The 27,198-nt window shown below is 52.3% G+C and overlaps 16 protein-coding genes across 17 annotated transcripts; 8 read left to right on the plus strand and 8 right to left on the minus strand.

Annotated features, from left to right (window-relative positions):
• Positions 1–179: 179 nt before the first annotated feature.
• Positions 180–1,160, minus strand: H257_04277 (hypothetical protein; the record flags this gene model as incomplete). The annotated part of the gene is made up of 4 exons (XM_009828707.1): positions 180–377; positions 483–721; positions 829–1,038; positions 1,061–1,160. The coding sequence occupies 4 exons, from the start codon at positions 1,158–1,160 to the stop codon at positions 180–182; spliced, it is 747 nt and encodes a 248-aa protein (XP_009827009.1).
• An 820-nt stretch (positions 1,161–1,980) lies between these two features.
• On the minus strand, positions 1,981–4,649 carry H257_04278 (hypothetical protein; the record flags this gene model as incomplete). The annotated part of the gene is made up of 4 exons (XM_009828708.1): positions 1,981–2,411; positions 2,462–2,614; positions 2,668–3,117; positions 3,174–4,649. 4 exons carry the CDS (start codon positions 4,647–4,649, stop codon positions 1,992–1,994), a joined length of 2,499 nt encoding a protein of 832 aa, XP_009827010.1. The 3' UTR covers positions 1,981–1,991.
• A 174-nt stretch (positions 4,650–4,823) lies between these two features.
• On the plus strand, positions 4,824–5,737 carry H257_04279 (hypothetical protein). The gene is made up of 3 exons (XM_009828709.1): positions 4,824–5,308; positions 5,362–5,539; positions 5,597–5,737. Exons 1-3 carry the CDS (start codon positions 4,856–4,858, stop codon positions 5,692–5,694), a joined length of 729 nt encoding a protein of 242 aa, XP_009827011.1. The 5' UTR covers positions 4,824–4,855; the 3' UTR covers positions 5,695–5,737.
• Positions 5,738–6,298: 561 nt separating this feature from the next.
• On the plus strand, positions 6,299–8,119 carry H257_04280 (60S ribosomal protein L30). The gene is made up of 3 exons (XM_009828710.1): positions 6,299–6,373; positions 6,615–6,720; positions 6,789–8,119. The coding sequence occupies exons 1-3, from the start codon at positions 6,353–6,355 to the stop codon at positions 6,989–6,991; spliced, it is 330 nt and encodes a 109-aa protein (XP_009827012.1). The 5' UTR covers positions 6,299–6,352; the 3' UTR covers positions 6,992–8,119.
• Positions 6,945–8,105, minus strand: H257_04281 (hypothetical protein). Its single transcript, XM_009828711.1, has one exon. The coding sequence runs from the start codon at positions 8,086–8,088 to the stop codon at positions 7,066–7,068; it is 1,023 nt and encodes a 340-aa protein (XP_009827013.1). The 5' UTR covers positions 8,089–8,105; the 3' UTR covers positions 6,945–7,065.
• Positions 8,120–8,172: 53 nt separating the features above from the next.
• Positions 8,173–9,839, plus strand: H257_04282 (hypothetical protein). Its single transcript, XM_009828712.1, has 2 exons — positions 8,173–8,205; positions 8,258–9,839. Exon 2 carries the CDS (start codon positions 8,261–8,263, stop codon positions 9,776–9,778), a length of 1,518 nt encoding a protein of 505 aa, XP_009827014.1. The 5' UTR covers positions 8,173–8,205; positions 8,258–8,260; the 3' UTR covers positions 9,779–9,839.
• Positions 9,840–9,940: 101 nt separating this feature from the next.
• Positions 9,941–11,696, minus strand: H257_04283 (hypothetical protein). The gene is made up of 2 exons (XM_009828713.1): positions 11,245–11,696; positions 9,941–11,160 (listed from the first exon to the last, which is right to left on the minus strand). Exons 1-2 carry the CDS (start codon positions 11,623–11,625, stop codon positions 10,972–10,974), a joined length of 570 nt encoding a protein of 189 aa, XP_009827015.1. The 5' UTR covers positions 11,626–11,696; the 3' UTR covers positions 9,941–10,971.
• On the plus strand, positions 9,970–10,988 carry H257_04284 (ribosomal protein S2). Its single transcript, XM_009828714.1, has one exon. The coding sequence runs from the start codon at positions 10,050–10,052 to the stop codon at positions 10,881–10,883; it is 834 nt and encodes a 277-aa protein (XP_009827016.1). The 5' UTR covers positions 9,970–10,049; the 3' UTR covers positions 10,884–10,988.
• Positions 11,697–11,708: 12 nt separating the features above from the next.
• On the minus strand, positions 11,709–13,244 carry H257_04285 (hypothetical protein). Its single transcript, XM_009828715.1, has one exon. The coding sequence runs from the start codon at positions 13,229–13,231 to the stop codon at positions 11,804–11,806; it is 1,428 nt and encodes a 475-aa protein (XP_009827017.1). The 5' UTR covers positions 13,232–13,244; the 3' UTR covers positions 11,709–11,803.
• A 106-nt stretch (positions 13,245–13,350) lies between these two features.
• H257_04286 (hypothetical protein) lies at positions 13,351–13,963 on the plus strand. The gene is made up of 4 exons (XM_009828716.1): positions 13,351–13,433; positions 13,500–13,631; positions 13,691–13,759; positions 13,822–13,963. Exons 2-4 carry the CDS (start codon positions 13,563–13,565, stop codon positions 13,906–13,908), a joined length of 225 nt encoding a protein of 74 aa, XP_009827018.1. The 5' UTR covers positions 13,351–13,433; positions 13,500–13,562; the 3' UTR covers positions 13,909–13,963.
• A 431-nt stretch (positions 13,964–14,394) lies between these two features.
• H257_04287 (hypothetical protein) lies at positions 14,395–15,182 on the minus strand (the record flags this gene model as incomplete). The annotated part of the gene is made up of 1 exon (XM_009828717.1): positions 14,395–15,182. The coding sequence occupies one exon, from the start codon at positions 15,180–15,182 to the stop codon at positions 14,418–14,420; it is 765 nt and encodes a 254-aa protein (XP_009827019.1). The 3' UTR covers positions 14,395–14,417.
• Positions 15,183–15,535: 353 nt separating this feature from the next.
• Positions 15,536–16,416, minus strand: H257_04288 (hypothetical protein). Its single transcript, XM_009828718.1, has one exon. It carries the CDS (start codon positions 16,356–16,358, stop codon positions 15,603–15,605), a length of 756 nt encoding a protein of 251 aa, XP_009827020.1. The 5' UTR covers positions 16,359–16,416; the 3' UTR covers positions 15,536–15,602.
• Positions 16,417–18,334: 1,918 nt separating this feature from the next.
• On the plus strand, positions 18,335–19,374 carry H257_04289 (hypothetical protein). Its single transcript, XM_009828719.1, has one exon. It carries the CDS (start codon positions 18,383–18,385, stop codon positions 19,301–19,303), a length of 921 nt encoding a protein of 306 aa, XP_009827021.1. The 5' UTR covers positions 18,335–18,382; the 3' UTR covers positions 19,304–19,374.
• A 105-nt stretch (positions 19,375–19,479) lies between these two features.
• H257_04290 lies at positions 19,480–22,093 on the minus strand. Of its 2 annotated transcripts, XM_009828720.1 has the most exons (11): positions 22,011–22,093; positions 21,847–21,962; positions 21,707–21,785; positions 21,629–21,652; positions 21,429–21,582; positions 21,162–21,378; positions 20,922–21,084; positions 20,746–20,859; positions 20,388–20,687; positions 20,000–20,338; positions 19,480–19,951 (listed from the first exon to the last, which is right to left on the minus strand). In XM_009828720.1, exons 1-11 carry the CDS (start codon positions 22,077–22,079, stop codon positions 19,532–19,534), a joined length of 1,995 nt encoding a protein of 664 aa, XP_009827022.1. In that variant the 5' UTR covers positions 22,080–22,093; the 3' UTR covers positions 19,480–19,531. The 2 variants fall into 2 exon arrangements, with proteins under 2 accessions (XP_009827022.1, XP_009827023.1); XM_009828721.1 differs by having other exon boundaries at positions 21,847–22,093.
• Positions 22,094–22,267: 174 nt separating this feature from the next.
• H257_04291 (hypothetical protein) lies at positions 22,268–25,314 on the plus strand. Its single transcript, XM_009828722.1, has 2 exons — positions 22,268–23,477; positions 23,537–25,314. The coding sequence occupies exons 1-2, from the start codon at positions 22,273–22,275 to the stop codon at positions 25,281–25,283; spliced, it is 2,952 nt and encodes a 983-aa protein (XP_009827024.1). The 5' UTR covers positions 22,268–22,272; the 3' UTR covers positions 25,284–25,314.
• Positions 25,315–25,666: 352 nt separating this feature from the next.
• Positions 25,667–26,723, plus strand: H257_04292 (hypothetical protein). Its single transcript, XM_009828723.1, has one exon. The coding sequence runs from the start codon at positions 25,680–25,682 to the stop codon at positions 26,133–26,135; it is 456 nt and encodes a 151-aa protein (XP_009827025.1). The 5' UTR covers positions 25,667–25,679; the 3' UTR covers positions 26,136–26,723.
• Positions 26,724–27,198: the final 475 nt, after the last annotated feature.

Raw genomic sequence — 27,198 nt, forward strand, 5'->3', positions numbered from 1 at the left:
TTATTTGTTGTATGCTCGATTGAGTTTATTAAAGTTTGACCATGTTTTCTGAGGCCAAAACACAGTAGTAATGAGGTGTCAGTATTTCAGCTCAAGATAATAGCTACTGCAATACTACACATGACCCAAGCTTCGCAAAAGTTTCGTCACTTTGTCGTTTTTGGCACGCGTTGTTGGCTTCAAAACTTCTCTTGCAGTTGCAACGGCGGTCTGGGTTGACTCCGCTTTAGTGGGAACTGGTGGTAGAGACAGACCGCGTTGTTTGCATAAACTCCCAAGCATTCGAATGATGATTTCGGAGTGAAAGGAAACCGGCAAACTATCCAGTCGCTCCAAATGCGCATCGAAATCGTCATCACCATCGACGTCGCCATCACCTAACACATTACATGAGCTACTGTACGCTGAAATGAGATACCGTTCTGGTTGGTGGTTATTTCGGAAGGTTCGGACTTTTCGTCAATGCAACATGGCAAGTTAACATCCTCGCGCTCCTCAAAGTATTGACGCGGTAGCAGAGGGTTTTTTGCACCGTCCCATTCAATGGCTTGTGAATGGGCGTCGTTTCTGTGCTTGATAAGGTGCTTAATGATGTTGTCTTTGCGATAATTGACATTCGACTGCCCACAGAGCATGCATGTCCGTGTCTCTCGGTTGTAATCCCGCTTACGCTTGGCATCCTTCATCCCCGCTGCCACACGATTGAGGAATTCTGCTTTGCCTAGTTTTGACATTTGTAATTCTCCAAATAGTCCCGAAATTAGGATGATTGCCGGATACAATTTAACCGGACAATGCGCCAGAGGCGAATGCGCCTAAAACGAGAACCCCCGCGTTCTGCCTTGTTGGCCTCTGGTTTGATCAGTGTTGAGCGTCTTTGGAACGTTCCCTTCTTCGGGTGGCGACTCAGGGTCCCCAGGGACAAGTCAGTGATTGCGGCGATGTCGCTGAGCGTGGAGCATTGGTCGACAGGCACGGATTGATCGAGTTCTTGGACGTTGTCAGGGGAATACGTTCGCTTGGGCCCAACCTTGCCAGCTTTGTGTTTGTTTGTATGCACCACGCTCTAGTTTGCCCTTGGGTTGAAGGTGTTTGATGACCGTCACTTTGTCGCTGCTGATCGAGAGCTTTCGGTGGGTATGTTCGACTTGATTCTCCATGGCGGCAAATTCAAAATTAAGCTGGTTTCATTATGTGGTGTGATTTTATTCGGATGGGTGATATTCGAAGTCGATTTTGAGCAAGATATTTTACAGTTAGTTGTAGCGATTGGCAGGCAATAGATGGTACCAGTAGTTTTTATGTTTTTGTCATCTTTAAAATATGATACCCTACATCGAAATTGAATTTGAAATGATTTTTTGGGGTCGGTGACAAGACGTGTCGAAGTAGTAGTGTGGAACAGAGGAAGTACAACAAAATGAATAGTTCCAGATTCGCGAAACAAGGGCGAAACAGGAAGTTTCTTGACCTTGTCTAATATCCGGCTAAATATTTCGCAATCCACAATATTTCTCAATAGTTCACCTCAAAATGTATTCGGATGTAACTATAGACATGCAACCAACGAAACTTCCTTCACCTCTGTATTATTTCCTTTGGAGTACTCAGCCAGCTTGATGAAGTCAGCCTTATTCCGAGCTTGATAGAGTATTTCCGAGCTCATCAGCCTATGATTTCCCAACTCCCACCGAACTAGTTTCGAAACTGCCAAATTCTCAATATTTTATATTAATATTACTAGTACATTATTGGCCCCATTAGCAGGGCATGGGAAAATATATTTTTTAGCAATTTTCCGGAGTAAAAACAATTCACTAAGTATTGCAGAGCATGGCCAATACAATTATTGTATTGCTTGCAGCATTTATATATTTAATTGTCTAATTGTCGAATTGTCAATTATTTAAATGAACAAATATATTTCTTCACAAATGATAAGATAAAGTATTGTATTTGTCCAGCGCTTTGCAATAAATTATTTTCTGTATTTAATTGTCAATTATTTTTTCCCATACACCGGGTAGCTGCTGCGACCACTTGCTTTCCCCAGTCTTGGTGTTGTACACATATTTTCGATTGGTCGCATCATCCCAAGCTTCGACCCATTCGCCTTTGCCTTTCTTGCCCGCTGTCTTGTTCTTGAGTGGTGTCTGTGGTGGGTGGCGCACAGTTGTCTCCGCGGCCAAGAGTGCCAAGCGCCGACGTTCCGCTTTGGCCGCCGCGGCCTCAGCAGTCTTCCGGTCCTTCTCGCCTTGCACTGCATTATGATTCGACGTGACTTTTACCATCAGTGCATGCTCTTGCTCTCGCGCTGCCGCTGAATCCACTAAGTACTCTGCAATGATCTTTTGTTTGGCCTGTCGTCTCTCCCGCTTCCTTCGGCTTAGCTTTAACGTCGCCAACATGGCCTAAGCATATCCCATCCTCATCCTTGTGAGTACGCAGGTCTGGAGTATACCTTGCCGAGGCGAGTAGCTCTGTACGCTCGGAACTTATGCTGGATGCGCTTGGCGGCAGCATGTCTCGCTGCCACTTTCTGCGTAATCTGAACCATGGCGACCACCATACTCCGTTGATTCTGTCTTCGTTGTCGGGTGTGCCGCAGGAATCGCTAGCATGTGGATTGTCATGACCACCAGTCGTACTGGTACTACATCTCGGTACCTGAATCCTTTTGGCACTGGCCATCCGTCGCGCCGCCTCTGCTTCCTGCGCTCGTCGACGAAGGTGCAAAGACATTCGCCCCTTCTTCTTTCTCCACGCCACCTGCACCCGCAGCGCCGCTTGGCTCCACCGCGCTGCCTTAGCCTCTTCCACAACCTTCTTCATCGCGGCCACGTGAGTCTTCGCGTGGTTTCTGGCCAACCGAGACCGCACCATGCGCTGGATGGACGTGGCGCTCCGGTGGACACTGGCCACATATTTGCGGAACCAGCGCTGGGTTCGTTGGCTGCGATAGATCGTCTGCACGACGACCGCCGCAGCACTCAACGCCTCAAGTCGGGCCACCTTTCGCAGCCTATGCCGTCGCCAAGTCGTAGCAATCGCACTGGACGCGCTGTTCGCGATAGCACCGTGGAAATGCTCGCGGAATGCCAGTTGGGACGCCATGGACTACGAAAGGGCCAAACATCTTAGTCATTTGAAAATCGACATTGTACGTTTCGTACCTCGAGGCGAGACGCTCGGAGGTACATGGCAACGCACGACGTGGACAAGGCCAGTCGAAACAGCACTCGTTCACGATATCCCTTATAAGTGGCTTGAATGCAGTGGGCGGCTAGCATGCGGCGAAACCGCCGCTCTTGTCGTGCCTTGGATCGACGCTGCCTCGCTACATATTCCCGCCACACTTTCTGCAGGCATCGCGCGCTTTGTTTCATAAGTTGACTCTTGGCAGCGTATCTTCGTCCTAGAAACCCTCGGATGGACGCCTGGAGCACTGTAGCATGGCAGGTTTGTATGCCGAATCGAATGAACTCCAAATGGACAGCGATCGAGGCTTGCAGCGGGCCTTGGGCAAGGCGCCAACTCCGACGCCACGCACGTTGAATGGTGGCCACACGTTTATACAGTCGGATGCGATGGAACCATCGACGAGCCAGAAACGCCCGTACAGTTCGCTGGATACATGTGGCAGCCTCCCAGGCCAGGACTTTGGCGCCTCGTCGCCGCAGCCACTGCGAGCGGTAGATGGTATTTCGCATCCACCTCTGTAGAACCACTGCAGCTTGCGTTTGAACATACACAAGAAGGGCGTTGAGAAATGTGCGTCGTGACCGCTTGCGACGGTAGGCTGCCTGGATGACGGTGACCGCACGACGGACGGATTCTGCATGCATCGACCGGCGAAAGGCTTTGGATGTGGTATGGCGGCGGTAATTGGACTGCAATTGGATGGCGGCTCGTGTTCGTCGCATATTGAAGAGTACATGGCGGCATTGGAACCGGCGGACGCAGCGCTGGATGTTGGCTGCAGCGGCATGTCCTTCTTCGTCGCGGCAGAACGCGACTTCAAGCCGCCATTTCGTGAAGGACAGATCCCGCTTGCGTTGCCATGCATGCTCCCAAATATCCTGGAGGGACTGCACGGCCTCACTTCGGACGAATTGGGCGACGGCGGCAGAATGCTTGTCGCTTTGGACTTCGTCGTGCCAAAGGAAAAAGGCTGCGTGAAGCCGTGCATGAAGGATGCGGCGGAGGACATCGATGAAGGACGAAATCTTGGTGTGATTGGATAAGGTAGCTTTCGGCATCGAACGTAGCGGGACATTGTTTCGTATCCATCGGACATGCTCGCCAACGGCAGCGGTGGCGATGGCCGCGTCTAACGCGGCGCGAAACGTATGGTAGCGTAGATCGTGATGGACGAGGGTGCTGTTGGGAATCTTTTGCTGAAACCATGCGCGCTCCTTGTATGAAGATGTAATGCGTTCGTTTGTAGGTTTTTGCAGAAATTGGCGGCGGTGGCTAGAGTTGTTGGTGGAGTTCAGTTTCGAGTCGACTGGTCTGGCACGTTTTTTCTGCTTGATGGGAGAAGAAGGGAAAAGTTCCCGCAGCGCGTCGGCGTTCAATATGCCAGGTACATTGCCCCTCGGTGGGACGTTCGTGGTGTCTGAAGTAGCCTGCGACGGATCTAAGATCATACAGTACTTCGCCGTCCGCTACGCCGTGGCCGCGACAGTAAATATGTGCGAAAGGCAGTGTCGGTTACGCAATACGTATTTTATCCAATGGAATTGGTTTTTTTTGTTAAATGGCAATGGATTGGATATTAATGAACGAATCAAATGGTGGAAACTCGTTTGGACTATTGGGTCGTTGTCACAGCAACAACATACACACCCGTGCCATGCCTCGAACTATCGCAGGATACACGGCGCTTCCGTTCCCTGGCGCATTTGCCAGCTACTTGTATGTGAAGAAGCACATCACCAAGTCGGAAGGCACTGAAGAGACCGAACTGGCAGCGGACCGAACGGCGTATGTTGTAAACCTGCCCCTCTTTGCGACGGCCGAGCAGGTGAAGGAGCTCTTCAACGAAGTCGGGGCCGTGCAGTCTGTTGTGATGGGCAAAGCCAGTGACGGCACCGTTGCGTCCAGTGCTCACGTTGTGTTCAAGTCGAAAGCGACTTTGAAGCAGTTGCTGAAACGATCGGTACTGCCTGCGTTCCCTGGTTCCGACGTTGTCCACGACGCATTTGAAGCCGCCATCCAGAAGTACAAAGCAGATCGTCCTGGCCTAAATGTCCTCAAAGCACGCGCGGATGAGTTCATGGCGAACTTCGATGCTGAAGAAGCTGCGGTACGAGTCCTTCCCGCGACGATCTGGTACTGGTTATGACATGTGGATCATAGGAGCGGCAAGAGCGAGAGCAACTCAAGACTCGTGTGGATGCGGATGGATTCCAAACCGTCGTCAACACAAAGCGAAAGCGAGTCGACCAAGAAGACCTCTTGACCTACCGAAAGAAACAAAAGTCCAAGGAGTTACAGGACTTTTACCGGTTCCAGCTCCGCGAAAAGAAGCGCGGCCGTACGTGTTTTCGATGCTGCTTGAACACGATATGTATGGTTAACCTTGTCGTTGTAGAGCTCAAAACGCTGCGGGAACGTTTCGACGAAGATCGGCAAATGGTGGAAAAAATGAAAAAGGAGCGCAAATTCCGGCCCGAAACTGGCACAGATTAAGCCATCGTCGATTGCTAATTCACATTATTCGCTTTGTATATGATCATGGTATGACATTTCAGTAAACAAGCACAAGCATCCTTCATTCAGGATATGTTGTATGAGACCGCATAAAAGGATAACTACTCTGGCTGCCACAAAAAATGTCAGAAAACACCTCTTGAATTTTGCAAATTTTCAGAAATATTATGACAATTTTTCAAACAACAGCTTTTGTGTGTGGGTTTGGCTACCAAATCCGACATATATATTTTGATATAATAATTCGAATTTTTACTGGTTTTTGACAGAAAACAGTTTGACTGTGAACTGCAACTGTCCATATTTACCAATATGATATTCAATAGAGTGTTCTTTTGTCGATTAATCACGCCATTTCACTCGAAAGCACAATACATTTCGAAAATATTTTTTCACCTCCCATTTGAAATGGGAATTCTCTGATTTTGGCACCCAGACTCGGGTTGGTATTAATAATCCGGATAATAATCAAATTCGGATAAAAGGGAACCAATCTGGTTACGAAATCACCTTTAACGGTATTTCATTGGTTGAAAAGATTCCAATTACGTTATTGGTGTTGGTTGGTGGTTGGTGCAAGTGGCTTTTGGTTGTTGGATGAATCTCGGCACATCCCAAGTAGCTGTAAAACATCAAGATGGTGGCCACTAAGAAGACGGTATGATGCGACTATCTATCGTTGGAGTGGAACGCGTGCGTGCTGCTGGCCGACTGACGGGGTGAATGCGCCGAGTTTTCCTCGTGTGTCGTTCTCCTTCCCACAACGCAGGCTGCCTCGGGTAGCCTGCGATGTTGGCAAGACTTCGAACGTCGTTGCCACCACGCCCACCTTCATCAACTCCGCGACTCCTCCCCTCCTTGATCCGTTGTCTCATACGCTTCGTTTCTCTTTCCTTCAGAAAAAGGCTGTTGACAACATCAACTCGCGCTTGCAATTGGTCATGCGCTCCGGTAAGGTCGCCCTCGGGTACAAGGAAACCTTGAAGAACTTGCGCAACGGCAAGGGTACGTCCTTCTCCACAACCATCTATCGATATGTCTTCAACCACGTGACTTATATAATGTGGTTGTAGCCAAGTTGGTCATCTTGTCGTCGAACACCCCTCCTCTCCGCAAGTCCGAAATCGAATACTACTCCATGTTGGCCAAGACCGGTGTGCACCACTTTGCTGGCAACAACAACGACCTTGGTACGGCGTGCGGCAAGTACTTCCGCGTGTCGTCGTTGGTCGTCTTGGACGCCGGTGACTCGGACATCCTTCGCTCTTCCGAATAAATATATAGATTATTGCTACGTAATCTATATATGGGACAACCATTTTTGGGGCTGCCACAATTTGTTTTGTGTTTTCATTCGGCCATGACGTGGAACACCACCTTAGCAGTAGCGACAGGAGTGAGTGGAATGTCATCTAACGGTACGACCTGGAGCGTATGGGTGCCAGGATGCAGCCCAACGAGCACACCACGGCACTGTACTTGGTCCTTTGATGTCAGGTAAGACGAGGGTTGGGCTGGCAGCGTTTTGACTTTGATTCCGTCCAACAAGACGGCCATGCCCAGTCGAGGGAGTGCGGCGGTGTCCACTTCAAACGCAATGGTCGAGTTCGCCGGAAACGATGTGCCGTTGAGCGGAGCTCGAATGACATTGCACGAATCGGCGTGGACGTTGCAGGTGTTCAATGTGGTTATTGACCGGCGCAACTCTTTGGCCAATGACAGCTTGACAATGCGCGAGCCAGGGGGCACGAAGTGGAACTGCCGCTCCACGTGCACGACATCTTCCCTGCCTCCGGGCAATGGGACCACCAACGTTATCGTGACAACGTGATCGCCGTTCGTTAGGGCTTGGAGCCTGTCGGTGGTGAATGGAGTTGGGTTGCCTCGATGGAGGATGGCCAAGTCCGTGATGAGCAAGACACCGTCGACGTGGATCGTGTACTGCATGATCTGGCTCGTATTGGTCGTGTTGGAAGGTGCGTGCAGCTCGAACTCAATGACGTTCTTAGACGTGACTTGCCCTTCGAAAGGATGCACGATGTTCACACTGCAGTTGGATGACAGATTCTGCATGGGAAGAGCGAACTCGACTTCCCAAGGAACTGTCGTAGGAGGGCACAGGTATGCGTACGCACAGGCTCCTAGGTAGAGTATCAATGCCATCATGACAACGTGCACGAAAATTGGATTCTCCGTCGGTGAAGGTTGATATGCGTTGGACTCGGAGGATGCAGCAGCTGCTGGCTTGAACATCTTCTCACACATGGAAGAGGACTTGGTGGAAGTGCTGGAGGAAGGTTCAACGCTGAGCAGTTCGACTTCCTCGAGGAATTCCAGCGGAGGAAGGTCGGGCGGAATCGCACACGTTGTCATGTTCTTTGGTTGATGTGGATGTCAAAAATCGATCTTTTTTGGTTCTATGTTTCGAGTTCCGGAAACTGTCATCCGGATACGACCCACCAAAGCATTTCACGCCGTCAGCTCCACCAGGTGCGTAAGCCGACTCGACTTGCAAAGTTATCACGGTTGTCATCATGGATAGACGATGGATTGGGATGAACGGAGGCGTCTAGCGCAGGACATAGCGTCTCTGTCGTCGGCGGACCTCCAGGGCGTGCTCTTGCGATGCCACGTGGCATACCCAGATCGTGTCGTCTTCAGGCACGACCACCCCTTCAAACCCGTAGACTGGGACTTGATCAAATCCAGCAACTGGGAAGGCAGCAGCGTTGTCAACCTTGATGACCTTGACCTTGCTCTCTTGCACGAGATCCGCGAATACGTGGACGCGTGCTACATCCCCCACCCCGTCGCCCGGGACCAATGCGAGATCTGCTGCGGCTTGTGGTCATGCGGTCGTGTGTTGGCGTGTGGCAACCCGGCATGTTCAACTCGCATCCACGAAGAGTGTTTTGGCATGGTCCTTCGGAAAGACCCGAACGGACCTTGGCACTGTCCGTCGTGTGTGTACGGATCACCCCTTCAATGTTGCTTGTGCCTGCAGGACCGGGGCGGCGCGATCAAACCGACGTCGGACGGCCGGTGGGCCCACGTCATCTGCGCTCTAGGAATTCCCGAGCTCACTCTTCGCGACGTTCCGACCATGGAGCCCGTGGACGGCATGTCGGACATCGATCCCACGCGCCTTCGGTCCATGTGCAACTTGTGCAAACGCAAGGGCGGCGCTGTCGTCGCATGCGAAGTGGACGGCTGCGGCACGGCGTTCCACATCTCTTGCGCGGCAGACGCGGGGCTCTGGATCGGCGCGCCAGCAGACTTGTCGGCCGTGCCCCCGACGCCTGTGGCGCCGTTTGCATTGTATTGCGAAAAACACATGCCCGTCGATCGAATTGTGGGCGCCAAGCGCTTCATCGCCGAAGAAGACCTTGTTCTGGAAGCGTTGCCATCGTCCACCACCACCCGCAGTGCAGTCGTCTTGGACGCAAAGCTGGACGATTACTCGTTCGTGTTGGACTCGGCGTCATATTTGCTGGAATGGCATGTGTGGAAAGAGCGTGTGGTCACTACCCCCCCTCCTCCATCGTGTACCGTTGCCACAACATCCCCATCGAACAATCGATCGCAGCAGTACTATAGCCCGTTCGAAGTCACGCCACGACTGTACAGTCGCGGTCGATTTCCAGTCAAGACCCTTGTCACGGACATGGTTCTCAAGGTGGCCTCCGCAGAAAGCCAGCTCGTACAGACGACGCCATCAAGCGCAGAGCCATACCCGCCTCCGCGACCTACGAACAACCACCATGGCCTGCCGCCGTTTCCAGAAGGTCCGACGCTTGTGGGGGCAATTGTTGAAGTGTACTGGCTCGGGTATGATGACTGGTTTCGAGCAAAAGTAACCGACTGGGACTCGTCCAGACGGATGAACCAAGTGAGGTACTTAGGAGAACCCCGCATGGAGTGGCTATCTCTGCGCGCTGGCATGTGCAATGTCCTCCACCTTCCCTTCGACCCCCCAACCAAGGTCAAACTCAAAAAGTACTCGTTCAAAGGCGCCAGCCCTCAGTACCGACCGAAACCTCACGCGTTTGCATCCACAGACTGAGCTAGTGTGTGCCCAGTACTTAGTAAATCAATCTCGTCGCCTTGAATACACTCTTGATGCAGCACGGTCAAAGGTGCTGGCTATGAAGGTCGGCATCTCCGCATCGCGAAAAAAGTGAAGTCGTATTATCCGGTCATGTGATCAATCATCCGGATACGTCGCGAACCTAATTGGCCACTGCCTTTGGTTGGCTGGCGCGTTGGCCGACACGAGCGAGAGTCGGGTGCACTAATCCTTTTCATCGCTTTAGTTCAAACCCCCCAACAGCAAGATGGTGTTGACCCAACGTGAAGAAGACATCCAAAAGATGCTCGCCGCCATGGTGCACATCGGTACGCGCAACGCCGACAGCCAAATGGGTGACTACATCTGGCGCCGCCGCAACGACGGCATCCACATCATCAACGTGGGCCAAACCTGGGAAAAGCTCATGTTGGCCGCCAAGGTGATCGTGGCCGTGGAAAACCCCGCGGACGTCATTGCCATCTCGGCCCGCCCGTACGGTCAACGCGCCGTGTTGAAGTTCGCCCAATACACCGGCGCCCAAGCCATTGCCGGCCGCTTCACCCCTGGTACGTTCACCAACCAAATCACCAAGCAGTTCCGCGAACCCCGCTTGTTGATCATCACGGACACCCGCACCGACTCGCAGCCCGTGCGTGAATCCGCCTATGTCAACGTGCCCGTGATCGCCTTTGTTGACTCGGACTCGCCGTTGCGTTACGTCGACGTGGCCATCCCTGCCAACAACAAGGGCAAGCTCTCGATCGGTCTGTTGTACTGGTTGTTGGCTCGTGAAGTGCTCCGTCTCCGTGGCACGATCTCGCGCGCCCTTCCTTGGGAAATTGCCGTCGATCTCTTCTTCTACCGCGACCCCGAGGAGTTGGCCAAGGCCGAAGAAGCTGTCGGTGCCTCGGACGAAACCGCCCGTGCCGGCTGGTCCAACGAAGCCGTTGCCGCGGAAACCGCGCAAGAGCAACCCAACTTGTACACCCCGGAACCTGCCCAGGAATGGAGCACTCCCGGCGGTGAATGGGGCGCTGATGCCGCCGCTGGTGGCTGGGATGCGTCCACCCCTGCCCCTGCTGCCTCCAGCTGGGAATAAACCAACAAACGAAAGGATTTGACGTGGGCAAGCTCCATTACATGGACAAAACGACGGTGTTAAGCGATGGCACCTGGTTAATGTAATACTACGAGTGGAACCCAATTTCTGCAGTGTTGTTGGCTTGCTTTGAAGCCGAGTCCGATAGAGCAGCGTACAAGCCGTGGCAAGCGTCTTCAAGGAGGTCGAGGACGCTGTCGAACCCACCTTCGTACCACGGATCCGGAACGTGGGTGGCTGTGGTGTTTGCGACACAGTACGTTGTCATTTTCGACACCTAATAACGAGCATCGAATGAGGAAAGGGGTTCACTAAGTACTAGTAGTAGACTACTAGTACAATTACTAGTAGTACAGATCACCTTGGTGTTGGCGAGGGCAGTAAACTCTGGACCCCAGAACTTTGCTGCCTCCATGACAGCACGAACGTTGTTGCCGTCCATGCAAATGATATGGTCGAACGTACGCAGATCGTCAGGCACCAGCGGACGCGATCGACTCGTCAGGTGGTACCCTCGCTTCTTGGCCTCTTTCTTCATGCGGCCGTCCGAGCTTTCGCCTTGGTGGTACGACGACCCATTGGGCTTATACCAGTTTGAACTACCGCCGCCCGTGCCACACGAGTCAATGCGAAAGTCCCCGGGTGTGTCGTGAGTCTTGTGCACGATGGCTTTGAATACCCCTTCCGCCGCAGGGCTGCGGCAAATGTTGCCCAAGCACACAAACAGCACGCCCACCGTCATGCAACCAAAATTTTGAAATCGGTCAAATTGGCAGTGACACGCATCCAAATTGGCAAATGTTTCGTAAAAACGACGAATTGTTTTCAAAAACTGGGATCAAATTTTTCATTTATGCTGTCAACCATAAATGAAAAACAATTACTGGTACAGCTAGCAATCCAAGGCGTTGTTCAGCTAGTTACTTGAGCTTTTTCGAGTTGGGGGTAGCCGCCGCCGATGCCTGTCGCTTTCGTTTCTTGTCGTTCGAGGATTTTGGTGGCCCTGTCTGCCCTGCATTTCTTCCACCTTGCTTTGCAGTTTCAGCTGACACTGGCAATGCGACCGTTTTTTCGAAAATACACACAAAGAAGCCATGGGTGTCCTGGGCATGTGAGGCGCGCACACACTTGGGCGCCATGCGACTGGGTCCTTCGCCACGCTGCGGCCATTCCGGCAGCGCCTTGCCGAGTCGCCACGTGCCTTTGCACAAGGTCAAGATGCGATCGACGACATCCTCGTTCTCGACTTGATGGGTAGAACACGTTGAGTACACGACTGTGCGCATGTTGGGGAGAGACATGGCTTGGCGGACGATGGCCACTTGGTGGTCGGCCAACGCCTGCAGATCCTCCTTGGAGTGTTCCACGGGGGCTTCGCCGACCTTGACGTTGCCAGACCCCGAGCACGACGGGTCACACAACGCCAGTGTTGCAGGACTCCACCGCGGATCGGCCACGTCGATGGTCAAGAAGTCGGTTTCAACGACAGACACGACGTCGCCTGCGCTGGCCTTGTCGACGGTGGCCCGCAGCGACTTTGCCCGGGCTGGCGCACGCTCAAAAGCTACCACTTGCACGCGACAGTTCTTGGGCTTCCCCAACGCCAACTTTGCCGCCAGTTGGGTGGTTTTGTTGCCAGGAGCGGCGCACGTGTCGATGGCGAAGTCGTGCGCGCTCGCTTGGGGGGCGAGGCATGCGACCGGGAGACAGCTGGCCAAGTCTTGGACGAACAAGCAGCCCTTCTTGATCAACGGATGGCCGTGGAGGTTGGTACCAGGGGGCAGCACCAATAGCTCGGGAACGAACTCGTGGATGTGAACTGGGATCTTGGCCTTGACGAACACTGCCTTGGCGGCCTCGGGGGTCGTTTTAAGGGTGTTCACGCGAACGTAGCGAGGAAACGCGTTGTCCGCAGCTGTGACCTTTGCAACGACTGGCTTGATCAACGCGCTGTGGTACGTCTCCAAGTACGTGGTCAACGACGGCGAAGCCTCGCGAACAAGTTGGATCGACCCGGTGTGCGCTCCTTTCAGCTTTCGCCGAGGTCCAATAAGTAGCTCATATGCCAGAACCACGAGGAGATTTTCTGGCGAAAACGATGGCAGGGTGTTGAAGCGTTTGGCGTCGACTCGCTCCGCAGCGTCGATGGTGTTCAGTGCGGCGAGCAGGCCGCAGGACGTAGCCGCTGCGACAAGCACGTCTGCGTGCTTTAGGCTTTCCTGTGCAAGGGCCTGCACGGTGGGTCGAAGGGCGTGGTTGATAGGCAGCGCATACAGCGCTGATCGAATCCCGCCATGCTTGGCCCGGACGCGGTCCACCACGGAAGCCGCGGCGTTGTATATGTTCATCGTCCAATCAAACCTGACCTTTGAAAGTTGACATTCATTGTGAGAGGTTTCCAACATTCCAAATACCTAAATACCCGACTGTCCGTCACCTTTGCGACGGACATCTCCATTAGTGAAAACTCAACATGGCCGACCAAATCACGCACATGCAGGAAGACATCCACAAGCTGCAGAAGATGGTGCATGTCTTGTTCGACAAAATGTACGTCTCAGCCAAGAGAGGACGGGGTGGAGGAAGATGGACTAACCAGAGTTGAACCCATCCTAGCGAAGCCGAGAAGTGCGAAGCCAGTGACGTTTACGGTGCCGTGATTGTTGCGCATCCTCACGCATGGGACTGATGCATTACGTAGCTGACAAGGACAAGCTTGTGGAGTTGATCAACCGTCTCTGCACCAAGGTGCGACGCCCCACGAAGTTCTAGTGACCACGACCCGCCATTATTTACCTTCGCATTAGATGGGCGACGCCAACATGCTCGAGTTAACGATATCACCGGCGAAAGACATCGGTCAAGATCAAATCCAGGTACTCGTTACAACAGTTTGTGACGTGTTCAACCTCATGCAACCTACCACCATTCCACACAGGAACTGAAAGAACGTATTGCCAAGCTACAATCCGAGCGCCAAAACTTGCAGAGGCGCACGGCGGCTTGCGTGAAAGGCATCTTTTAATCCAATTCAAGCTCATAGCATTGATAAATATAAACTACATATCTTGTACTTTGAAGTAAGTTGTTCTAATTGATAAATCTATAGGGAAGTTGTGATAAATCTAGCTGCATGTCTTGCGCGGGTATACTTTCGCAAAACTAACGATCTTCCCTCGTGCCTGGCTGGGGGTTGTGAAGGGCAACGTTACATAACCAGCAATACAACTTGCTTACAATCTTTTGAGCTTGCCTTTTTCACATGACCAGGTTTATTCATCCGTTAACTATGGTTATGAACATTTGATTACACCTACGATGCAAAGGTAGAGCGGTAGCTACAGTAAGTGTGTATTCGACATTGCCAGGCAAATCGGTATTGAACGTCGTTGATAGCATTACCAGGTTTCGGAGTCTGCTTTGGTACTGCACACTGCTGTTTATATGTCGATTCTGCCAAGAATGACATAGTATCAACTGCTATTCATGGCCATAGCCCGATGATGATTTTGGTCAAAGGAGATATATGCATGTTTATATATACAGCATTTTGACTTTGCTAACGGAATGGTACGATCCATAGGTGGGCTGCGACGACGATTTGCACAAGTCGTCCTCCAAATCCGCGGCAAAGAGGGCGGCTCCCACGATATTCGTAAAGGTAAACGCAAACCCGAGCACTGGGATGAGCTGCAAGTACATGGAGTGCACCCCGATGGACCTGTACGTGTCGCGATGTGTTTCATACACAGCCTTGCGCTCCTTGTACGTGTAGCCCTTGAGGTCATAATACACTTGGTGGACGTCCCAGCGAGTCAGCCGTCCGCCATTCAGCCACACGAATGCAATCGTGCCAGCAACAGGTATGCAATGCAGCGGCATCGACGCAACTAGCACTACGAGTCGAAACCAAACGTGACCGGAGAGGAGTCGACCTGAAGATGGACGTCGGGAAGGCGCATCGGTCACAACCGAGCTGTGGCCGCGAGCTTCAAGGATCTTGTTGAACACCACGACTGCTATGCGTGGAGTGCATACCAACGAGTAGATCATCGTCACCAGAAACATTTCACCCACTAGCACGGCCGTCGAACTGAAGGTGGCCCACCACGGCGCCATCCCCAGTCGCTCGAAGTGATAGGCTTGCGGGAACAAGCCCGCCGTACAAAGCACTACGACGCTGCATATACCGACGATGAGCGCTGCTACCATCGGCATCAGCGACACGACCAGCCACATCCGTGGACGGCCAACGACGTAAGCGACACCTTGCAGGGCATACTGCATTGCGCACACCATCTCTTTGTTAACTCTTTGTTAACTCGTTTTATCAGGATTGTCCTGTTCAGCCAATCAAATGGTATCATTTTTTTAAATTTTGACCAATACAATTCCACCGGTTATCTACTGTACCAATCGAGGACGGGCCTTCGAGTGGAGGTTGGAGCTGCCGTTCCAGACAGACATACATATGCACTAGTGGGGCCACCTGGGGTCGCGGCACGGCCACGAGTGTCACTGTACCCCCCCTAATAGCCTGATACAGTAGAGCCCATTGCTCGCTAAGGCAATGCCGGCAGGTAAACATACATATACACCAGACCTTGGCGGGGAGCGTATGCGCTGTCGTCAATTGCCAATGCCTGCGTAAATTGTGGCTGATCCTACTAGTACATTATAAACGTGGGATGTCCATTTATATCCTTAGGCTGGTTGAGATTATATGAACATTTCCTTTTCTTCAGAGAGGCCGGCGTTGTCGGGGTTCGCAGTAGAGTCGCCATTTAGGAGCTCCTCTTCCATGTCTGCGGCAAAGAGCGCCGCGCCAATGGCGTTGGTGAGGAGGAAGAAGAAGCCGAGGAACGGAATCATCTCGAGATACATGCACTGCATCCCAAACGACGTGTACTGGAGGCGCCGCTTGGTGAAAATGGCCTTTTGCTCATCGTAGCGATACCCCTTCATTTCAAAGTAGTACAAGTGCGCTTCCCAACCCTTGAGACTTGCATTGAGCCACACGTATGCCATAGTGCCAACAATGGGGATCAAATTCAGGGGTAACGTCACCACCAACACCACCAGACGGAGCCAAATCGAGACGTTGCAGCATGCTTTGCATTGACGACAGCAGCGCGCCTTGACTTCGGCTTCTTCGATCACTCGGCCGTGCCCGCGCATCGTCAATACCTTTTCAAAGATCTTGTCCACGAAACACCCAGAGCACGTCAACGAGTAGATGAGCGTGGTGAGGAAGATCTCAGCGAGCACAGTCACCACAGCCAGCACCCACGCCCAGCCCGCGGGAAGTCCAGCCTTTTTGTACAGGACGGCGGTGGGGTACAGCGCGATGGCAAACAACCCGATTACAGAGCATAAGGCCACCAAGATTGTCATGATCGTGGGGCATAGTAACGTGAGCCAAAGGCTAGGATGAGCCAAGAAGTAGAGGATTCCTTGGACCGCGTAAGTCGACATGGCTGCTGGTCGGAGAATTGACTGTGGCGGCCAAACTATGTCGTAAACAACATTCTTGCGACACTTTATCCAAATTTTGCTATGAAATTACAATATATATTCTTGTTTCAGTGTCGCTATAATTGACAAAACCGGAGGTGCTGAATTGAAATGGACTGAGTGAATTGCTGAAAGAGGTACAGATATTTCGTCATGTTGTGGTACTTGCCAAAATCAGGAACCAATCATTGCGCGCGACGTTTCATCCGAAGATTCGCGACCTTTCGCCACTTTCGCATGATAAGTTCAAGTTCTTGTATATCATCTGACCCCATCATAAACACACTTGAAAAGTTCTGAACTCCATGGGCATGCACCATTGTTTATTGGCGAACACATCCGATTTCATTATTTGACAAACCACCGACGCTTACGTCATATCTACAGAGGACGGTGGAGAGTTTCATGACATGATGGAGTCTTGATTGATTTGCACAAATAATGCCTTTAACGGTCAAACTTGCCATCACAATGACTAAAAACTATCGTACTCCCACCACACACAGCGCTCCCAATTACAACGCTCCAAACACGATCTTCGAAGGGCAACCACTGATAACTGGTCACGATATTATCGAACGATGGAACACTCATCAATGATCGAGGCAAACCCAATGGATCTCAAGTCGGATACAACACGAGCAAGCAACAAAGACATGTCGCTAAAGATTTGGTTGTACCGGTAGGGTTACTAGTATGACGGTAGCGGGCGAGAAGTCAATATGCAATATACTAGTAGTATTGGTTTATGTTAGTATTGGTTTATGTTACTAGGTGAACGCGGTAGCTTGCACTGACACCAAATCATTTCCACGGCGTTCTTGCACTAACATGTAAAATACTCTCACTGGCGACAAACTGTAACATGCGTAACATGGAATGGACTCTCAACTCCTAGTGCGTGCAAATCCCCCCCCCAACTTGCAGTTGCCCATCCCCCGGGCGAAGATAGCCTCTCGCCTCTTGTAGCAAGGGTTGAAAATACCCCCCTGGCTGTGATATAAGACCTTCATCATCCCGCCATAAAGTTACCCTAATAAGCCACTGGTTTGCTCCATCGTTGTGCTTCCACCCCGTGTGCCTGGAGCACGTACCGTTACACCACATGGGGCATTCATACGTTTTGGCTGTAAGTCTTAGGTTCGCAAGGGTAGACACGTTTCATGTCTGCCTTTGGACGTTAAATATTGTAACAATTATCGTTAACGTTACGAATAATTTAGACAGCAGCCACAGAGTGCGTGCTCTGTGGCATTGTGTTCAGAGGGTGGAGCAGGCAGAAGGAGGTTGCAATTGAAAAATACCAATTTGGCCCAGTGGCGCTTACACCATTGGCCAACGTACGCAGTACCCCGGTATTTTCAACGCAAGTTCCCCATCATCACTCGAAGTACAATTGAAAACTGACAAAAGCAATCAATTGAACCATTCCGATAACTGCTAGTACGAAGGTGAGGGTCGACCATAATTGAATCGATGTTGTTTTCCGAGGGAAGCACCAAAACCCTTGGATCTTTCGATATGTGCCAAACTTTCAGTGAAGTATCGACCATTCGTCCGCATCTGCTGTTGCGGTTTACATTCACAGTGATTTATTTCTCGTGTCCTACCCCCGACATGCACTCAAGCAAGAAAAGCCAACCCTTAGTCACAGCAGAACGTTGTGGTACTGTTAAGACCGCTCAGTCAAGGGGGCTAGGGAGTGTATCCCAAGCTTTTGATGCCACTGGTACAGTCGAGATAAGTACACTGTAACGGTAACTACTCATTTCTTATGCGTTGAAAATGCCAGTTACCCTCACACGTTGCCTGGCCTCAAGCACTGGCCACAGTCGGCAACTCGGCTAAGTGCGACATTCTGTGGATAGTATTCCGTAGGGCGTAGTATTACTAGCTACTTCACTGAACCTTTCTTGCTCTTCATAGTGGTGGTTAATGTCTCATTTCCGAACCCATCGACTTGCAGGCCACCTGCATTGACGTTCATGCAGCAAGGCGACTCAGTGAGCATGCGACGACTCCCAGAGACCAAGGCAGTTGAAATGACCAACGACAATAACATCAGCGCGTCCTCGGCAAGGGGACCATGGGCACAGGACGAAGTGCACCGATTAACCCAGGCACTGACCATGTTCCCCGACGGACAGTACCTCGACATGGCAAAGTACATTGGCACGCGGTCGCCGCAACAGGTCCAGATGTACGTTCAAAAGCACCGTGATGCACTCAGCAAGCGCCAAGTGGGCCATCGGAGGCGTCGCAGTTGGGAAGAAGGCCAACCTCACCACGTCGTTCCTTCAGGTAGCACGCCTTCGTCCTCCGCATCGCAACCCTCGTCGCACCACCAGCGCCAACCCGTGCATCCAACGTACCTCCACCCGCCACCGTCGCTGGCCCGACCCACGCTTCCATCGCCTCGGCTTGCCACGCCGCACAACAGCCGCTCGTTGGCGTCGATGGGCGATTCCGTCCTGATCCAGTTCCCTGGCACATCGTATCGAGAAAAACTGTTGAACTTTTACTACAAATTCAATCCGTCCAAGGTCCACGAGGTGGACCACATTCTCGACCTCTTCCGCAACCGTGAACTCCGCTTGTTCCTGAACCTGTCGCTCAAGTACCAACTCTCCGAGTCCATGCCCGCGGAACTCATCACACAGCGCCTTCGATCGATTCAGCGCACGCCGACATCGACCTCCGAAGACAGCAATCTCCGCCTGCTCAGTACGGTCGTGCCGCCGCCCCAACCCTTCCACGACACACGGCCGTTCCTGCCTTCGCCGATGGCTCTCCGCCACGGCAACGGTTCCTTGCCGACTCTGCGGCCGCCGCTAATCTCCCTCACTCCCACCGGTCGCACTTCGTCCTCGTCCCCATGGTCCAACACCCCGTCGTACCACATTTAGCTTGTTAGTGTTAGAACAAACAATCAAAACCGACACACTATCATTATATATATATATATATAGTAGCGCAACTCCTACTTCAAAGTGCACACGAATCAACTGTCCATCCTGCTTTGATGCGAGTGAACAACGGTGTTAACGCCGCCACGATGTCAAAGCTGTTCGAAATGAAAGTATCGTACAATGCATCAATTGACCGTTTTCGTTAGGAATGATATCCCTGACCACTCAATAGGCCGGATTCGTCTCGTACAAACCAATGGGGCAACTTGGCTGCCCGTCTAATTGACGCGGAATGTCCAGTACCCGCATAATCTGACTGAGCTGCTTGGCCGGGGGAATCTGCTTGGCTGCAAAGATGGACACGCTGCGAAGGGCATCATCCACATACGTGGCAGCCGCTGGTGCGAGCTTGATGTACGCCGTCATGGCGGCGGCACTGACGACGGCGTCTTCGACGAGTGGATGAGACGCCAGCACTTCTTCGAGCTCCAAAGTGGTCGTCGACTCGCAGCCCAAGTTGACGATGCCGTCCTTGGACCCGATGCCGTGGACTTGACCGTCCACGTCTACGTACGCCATCGCATTCGTCGGAAACTGTTGCGTTAAATGGTGGAGGTCCAGCCGGCACACACAAAGCTCGCCCACCTACACGCCACCCCTAAAGGCAATGCAACGACGGTTTCAAGGCGATACCTGCTTTGGACCGAGGGTCGCCCCGGTGCTCAGACTTCGGACGCACACTTGTACATCGTTTGACACGGCTCGGCCCAGGGCACGAAGTTGTGTGGGGGGGATGGGGAATGCCATGGGCGGTGACTCGATGCACACTCCGGCGGTGGCGGGGGACGCGTACAGCCGCCGGAACTTGAGATCTGGACGCCACTTGCTGCTCAACGTGTGAAGCGCCCGCAGCGTTCGTGGAAGGCTGGGCACGGACATGCCAATACATACGACTTCTTCCAGGCAGGTCATGGCGTCGTTGGCCTTGACCAGCTCCGACAGATGCAATCCTGTCGCAACGAGAACCGCGGGCTACAAAGGCGTCATGTAAGCAGCCGAGGGAAATGAGTACACGATCCACCTTGGCAAGGCGTAGCGCTTTGGGGAGGTCTGCCACATGTGACGGCGTCAAGAAATGCAAGGGGGTGCCGTAAAAGATACTCGGGAGGAGGACGAATGTTAGAGATTCTGGTGCAGCCAGGGGCAAAGTCGACATGAACGACGACTGCGCACGCTGAAATCGACTGCGGAACACACCGATGGAAGTTTCCATCGCGGCAAGGAGATCGCCATGGCTGTACGAAAACTCAACGGATGGTTCGTCCTGGTTGTTGGCGTTGGACAAGTGCAACGTCATGGCCACTTTCGAAGGAAGGACCCACTGCAAACCACAAGTTGAATCACACTAATATATATCAAAACACGGAGACTAGTCGTACATGGGGTGCCTTGAGGGGGTGAACAGTCGAGGGGGTTGTTGCTGGTGTGACCAACAGATCTGTGTACAGAACGTCTGAATGGCTTTGTTCGAGGGGGGCGTCAACATGGAGTACCTTCAGACCGAATGATTGAATGGTCGATTCATGATTTGTAGGTGTATATATAGTTATCGTACATGCAAAGTCCCATCGGGAATATGGGTGGATAAGGACGACCTGGTTAGACTTGTGCGGTCAAAGGTCGAGTCCACGCAAACCCAAGTCACTAGTGGGGGGTGCACCGACGACCACACAATGGACCCGCCGAGAGTCCACACCGCAAGCATGACTAAAAATGTGCTATACACATCCACATTGTATGGGCCAATACGCTGGAACTAGTTTTAAAGTGCTGGGTGACCAACAGTTTACAGTACCGAAGTGGCGAGTTGGAGTCCATGGGAAGCCACACGATGTCGACCGCGTGGAAACCATGCAATGTGCGGAGGTTGTGGGCAAGACAAGCCACCACGTCCACAAGCGTTTCGTAGGGAAAGCTCTCGCCCGAATGACAGTCGTGAAGGCCTTTCTCGGGCGCGTGTACACGTGTGAATTGCAAAATGTACGCTGCGGCATTGATGCGTGGAGTGGCGGCTGGAAGGAGTAGGACGATGCATCATGGTTTTGGGAAGAGGTTTGCTTACCTTCTTCGATGACAGCATCGATGGGATGCACACACTCGCCCTCTTTGGGGGGAAGCCGAGGGTGTTCTTGGGCCAATTCTTCCAGCTCGGAGGGATTGCTCACAAGGCTGGCAGATCGGATGTTCGATTCGTCGACATCGTTGCCCATTGTACTCTAATGCCAAGACGTAATGCCATACTGAGACCCCGAAGGTGCATACCTCTTTGAAGCTCGTTGGATGGCCCTACACGACACGAGGTGGTGAAACAAGCGGAAGTGGTGTGGACACAGTACATACATTGCGGAAAGGTAGTGGTGTTTGTTGTAGTTCCTTGTGGACGTGGTTGAGCAATTCTTGCTTGAAATGGAGCAATTTGCTGCCACCACTTTGAGTTTAGGGCTACAAAGAATTGTACTACGTAGTAGGCAACAACGTACAGATCTACTTGAGCCAAGAGGTATTCCAATGTAGTGGCGGTGGCTGCTTCACGCTCAGCCACCATGTCCAGTTGCAGTGTCTTGGTGCATTTGATGAGCTGCTCGGCAAAAGCAACCTACAAAGCCCTCATGTGAGTACTTATTCATGCTACTGTCACTTCAACTTCGAGCTCTTTGGTCAATATGGCCACATCAATGTCCGCCGGTGGCACTCTGGACGGCGCTTCCGCCATGTTGAACTTACTGTTTGTACCTTTGGGTAACGGTTTCAGCGGCGTTTCATTGTTTTAAAAACAGTGGCGAGTTTATACTTGATATTTGTATTGCAACGGGACAATTAAAAAAGGCAACCACGACATCATAGACGAGCCAATCAACGGCATTGCTCCACGAGTGGGTGTCAACAACCAAACAAATCCAATTGACATGGCAACGAACGACGATGTTGTAGTTGCCGCGGCGGCTGCCACCACAGTTTCCGCACATACCGAAGCAGCCGAGCGAGCCTTTTGCGACGAGCTGGAAGAAGACTTGACTGACGCGACCACGGAACATGACAATGCATCGGGACTTCTCAAAGGCGAAGCGCTGCTGTCCCACATTCGATCGACCGTCATCGGTCGCAACAGCGCGTTTGACACTCCATTCGGCGTGCGTCCTCTCGTGTACGCAGACTACACTGCCAGCGGTCGAACCTTGCAATGCATTGAAGATTACATGCAGACGGAGGTGTTGCCGCAGTACGGGAACACCCACACGACCACGTCCATTACAGGGTTGCAATCCACATGCTTCCGCCATGAAACGCGCCAAATCGTGGCTCAATGTGTGAATGCCAAGATCACTGGCCGCGGCGCGGAAGACGTTGTATTGTTCACGGGCAGCGGGAGCACCGGCGCCATCCACAAGCTCGTCCTGGCGCTTGGCCTGCACGTGCCCATTCCCGACGGTCGTCCCAAGCCGGTGGTGTTTGTCGGTCCGTTCGAGCACCACTCCAACTTGCTCCCGTGGCGAGAAAGCTCGGCGGATGTCGTTCAGATTGGCGAATCGTCCGATGGCACCGTGGACATTGCCGCGCTGAAGCTGCAATTGACCACGTACGCTGATCGACCGCTCAAGATCGGTTCGTTCTCGGCGGCGTCTAACTTGACGGGGGTTCTGAGCGACGTAGACGGCATCACATGCCTCTTGCATCAACACGGTGCGTTGGCTTTCTGGGACTACGCAGCGGCGGCACCATACGTGGCGATGGACATGAATCCCGTCGTGGTGGGGGACACGCGACCGTTCGTGTACAAGGACGCGATCTTTTTGTCCGGCCACAAGTTTGTTGGTGGCCCGGGCTCTCCAGGGGTCCTCGTCGTGAAGAAACGGCTGCTCGGCAACGCCGTCCCCACGACCCCTGGGGGCGGCACCGTGTTTTACGTCACCGAAGACGATCATCGGTACCTGTCCAACCGCGAAGAGCGCGAAGAAGGCGGGACGCCCGACACTTTGGGCTCGATCCGGCTCGGCCTGGCGTTTGAAATCAAGCAGCGCATCGGCACGGCGACAATTCTCGACCGCGAACACCGCCACGTTCAACGAGTGGTCGCCGCCTTGCAAAACCACCGCCACCTCGTGTTGCTAGGGTACGTCGTCATTGGTTCTGGGGGGGTTATATCTTGCGCGGCTTATACCTACATGATAGACATGGCACGGCGGACCGGTTGCCAATTTTTTCGTTCCTGGTGCGCGCGGGGGCTCGCTTCCTGCACTACAACTTTGTGTGCGCGCTCCTGAATGATCTCTTTGGCGTTCAGTCGCGCGGCGGGTGTCAGTGCGCCGGTCCGTACGGCCAGCGGCTGCTTGGCATTTCCAAACGCGACCAACGCACGCTGGAATCGGCGTTGATTGACAAGACGGAAGTGCTGCGGCCTGGCATGTCCCGTGTGAGTTTTCCCTACATCATGGACGACGACGAAGTCGAGTACATCTTGGCGGCGTTGGATTTCGTCGCCACCGAAGGCTGGAAGTTCTTGCCGCAGTATCGCTTCAACCACAAGACGGGCGAGTGGAAGCACCGCACGCGCTTCACCAAGTTCCCCACGCGAAAGTGGCTGTCCAAGGCGACTTTTTTGGCGTCCCCGCCGCTTCCTGCCATCACACCCGTGGCCTCGTATGCAGAGTACCTAGTTCAAGCCAAAGTTCTGGCCGAACAAGCATTGTCCGAGGTGCACAATACCCCGCAGAGTCACGCGGGTATGTTGGACGCGTCCAAGGAGTCGTTACGGTGGTTCATCTACCCGTCAGAAGTACTTGCGAGCGTGCAAGGCAAGTCGCTGCCGACGCTAGACTTGGTGGGGCCCATTCAGCCGCATTTGTATGGAGCGCCGCCGACTCCTCCAATCATTGCCGTCGAATCCGACAGCTCTCGGGCGAGGTCGGCAGCAGCAGTAGCAGCGCTCGTTTGCACAACGGGTACTTGCCCCATCATCGCCCCCAAGGCTGAAAAGTATCCCCTCCGAGACCCCACCGCCGACTCAAACCCCCTTCAAGGTCTCGAACAAGCTATTGCCGCCACCGACAAGATCGCCCAGCAAGTCACGACCACCCAACTCTTCCCCACCCCCCCCAAGAAACTAATGCGGCTGGTTGGGCAGGCCATGATGCAGTGGCAGATGATCGAAGATGGCGACCGGCTGCTCTTGGGGGTATCCGGGGGCAAAGATTCGCTGAGTTTGCTGCACATTCTACTGACGCTGCAAAAGCGGGCCCCTGTCCGCTTTACGATAGCGTGCGCCACGGTAGACCCGCAAACCCCGAGCTTTGACCCGAGTCCGCTCAAGGAGTACATGCGGACACTGGGCGTCGAATACCATTACCTGTCCGAGAACATCGTCGAGCGCGCCATGTGTGAGATGGAAGGCGACTCACTGTGTGCGTACTGCTCGCGCATGAAGCGGGGGCTGTTGTACTCGTGCTGCCGCACCCACAACTTTAACAAACTGCTGCTGGCCCAGCACTTGGACGATCTTGCCGAGAGTTTTATCATGTCGGCCATGTACAACGGCCAAGTCCGCACGATGAAGGCCAAGTACTGGAATGACACCAAGGACGTCCAAGTGTTGAGACCCCTTGTGTACGTCCGCGAAGAAGCGCTCAAGGAATTTGCGTATTCGTCGCGCCTGCCCGTGATCAACGAGAACTGTCCGGCGTGCTTTGAGCAGCCCAAGGAGCGTCAACGTGTGAAGAAGATGCTGTTCCAGGAAGAAAGCCTAAACCCGGACATCTACAACAGCTTCCGCCGCGCACTCCTTCCGCTCATGGACAACGAGATTTACGCCCCGCTCAATGCCATCCGAGCGCGCATCGATGTTCAAAAGAAAGCCAAAAGCAACGCGATCGCTTCGTCCAAGAAGCAGTCCAAACAACAGACCGACATCGACGAGATGTGAGGGTCTTTAATACAATATGGTTTTCTCGTGATTCTAGTCCATAGAACTTGGTGGTCCAGATTACATCAACTTTCGTCATCGCAGACCTACCGAAGATGTTACCAAATACGAAGTATAACGTTTTGGGTGAATGATGAATATGACGGTACTCCGACACTACTTCGTGTTTGTATGGATGATTCTGACCAATAAATGAACGGGATTTTGCATTATATCCTATCAAATAAATCCAGACTACTCCCTCCGTGTCAAAAAAAGTGCGCGACTCAGGGCCTGGTCTGTGAAAAATCGTTCCTGCTTTCAGCCATTCCTGCTTTGTACGGATAAATTTTATTCGGATAGTGCCCAATTACCTGGTCTGGGAAGCCATTCCTGCTTTTGGTGTTCCTGCTTTGAATGGTTGCGAGTGCCATGGATGGTTTGAGAGGTGTTGTTGCCGCAGTTGCCGCGGTTGTGTGTGCTGTATGCATTTCTTTAGCTACCAGCTCGACCTCTTCGAAGTACAACATTCTGACTATTACGAATGTCAACTTTGATGACATGCTTGGTGACCCTCGATATGAGCAATGGTTTCGTGACAACCTTCGTTGTGACCAACGAGCGTTCTGTAAGATAGTTGTGTGGCTTCGCCGTCGATTGCCAAAGTACTCCCGACGTCGTTCGGTCCACTCGTTTGAAAAAAAAGTTGCTGTCTTTCTCTATTTTTTGGGTTCTGAGGGAGGGTATCGTGAAACCGCTGGTGCATTTGGTATGGCTAGGTCGTGGTGCGTGAATGTGGTTTCGACTTTCGTCAATGTTGTCTCCTCTAATGCAAACAAATGGATTCATTTTCCTATGGACTCTCGTGCATAGCATCGTGTCGAACGTGGATTTTATAAAGTTCAAAGAATTCCTGGTGTTGTTGGAGCTGTTGATGGCACTCTGATTGATATACAGCGACCATTGGAGTATGATGGATTTTACAATCGAAATGGTGATCCCTCATTGAATGTGCAAGCGATTGTTGATTCGCGAATGGTATTGATGTCTGTGGATATTCGTCCCGGTTCATTTTACGACAAAAAGATTTGGAAAGTATCTGTAGTTGGTCAGACTATTCGACGACTTGTGCCGGCTGGATGTTTTCTGCTTGGTGATTCTGGATACACGTTGCTTCCTTGGCTGTTATTCCCATTTTTGCCGCATGAGGAAGGTGGAGTGTTGACAAAAGTTCAAAAACATTTCAATTTTAGATTGTCAAGTACTCGTATGGTTGTTGAATGTGCTTTTGGCCGTTTGAAAGAACGATTTAGAATTCTGAAAACAGTGATGAATCAAAAATCTCTCGAACAAACTGTTGCGGTCACTACAGTGAGTTGCAGCTAAACTCGGTCAGGTGCACTATTCAAATATAATATAAATTCCAAATGTGCCGAAGTAGAATTTCCTCGTTTGATTGGCTAAATGTATTTGTAATTAATTAAACCAATCACGTCAAAATTTACCTGTGATTGGCTGGTTTTAAAAATTTGAAAGTGATCAGCAACCAACTCAACCATTCCAAAAATGCGGCCACGCAAGCGCAACCAAAACCGCTACAAGAATGAAGAACGCAAGTTCTTCCTGAACAAGTTCAAAGCCACGCATGGTGTGAGCGAGCGTCAATTCTGCCACAACAAGCTGGCGTTCTCGACTTGGCAAGGATGGAGAACCAACGAGGCCAAGATTCTTGCAAGCAAGCGACACGGACGCTTGGCAACGTTGGGTGGCCAGGGCCTTCGAGAGCTCATACCGTTCAAGAACGAACTTCTCGCGTTCATGCGAGACCGCCAAGGCACCGAACGATATGTCCGGGTGTTCCATCTCATGCGGTGGGTCAAGCGACACCACCGGCCGTGGCTGGTTGACTACCTGTCAACATAAAAGAATGATGCTG

Source organism: Aphanomyces astaci (assembly GCF_000520075.1).
Source record: "Aphanomyces astaci strain APO3 unplaced genomic scaffold supercont1.7, whole genome shotgun sequence".
NCBI lineage: Eukaryota > Oomycota > Saprolegniomycetes > Saprolegniales > Verrucalvaceae > Aphanomyces > Aphanomyces astaci.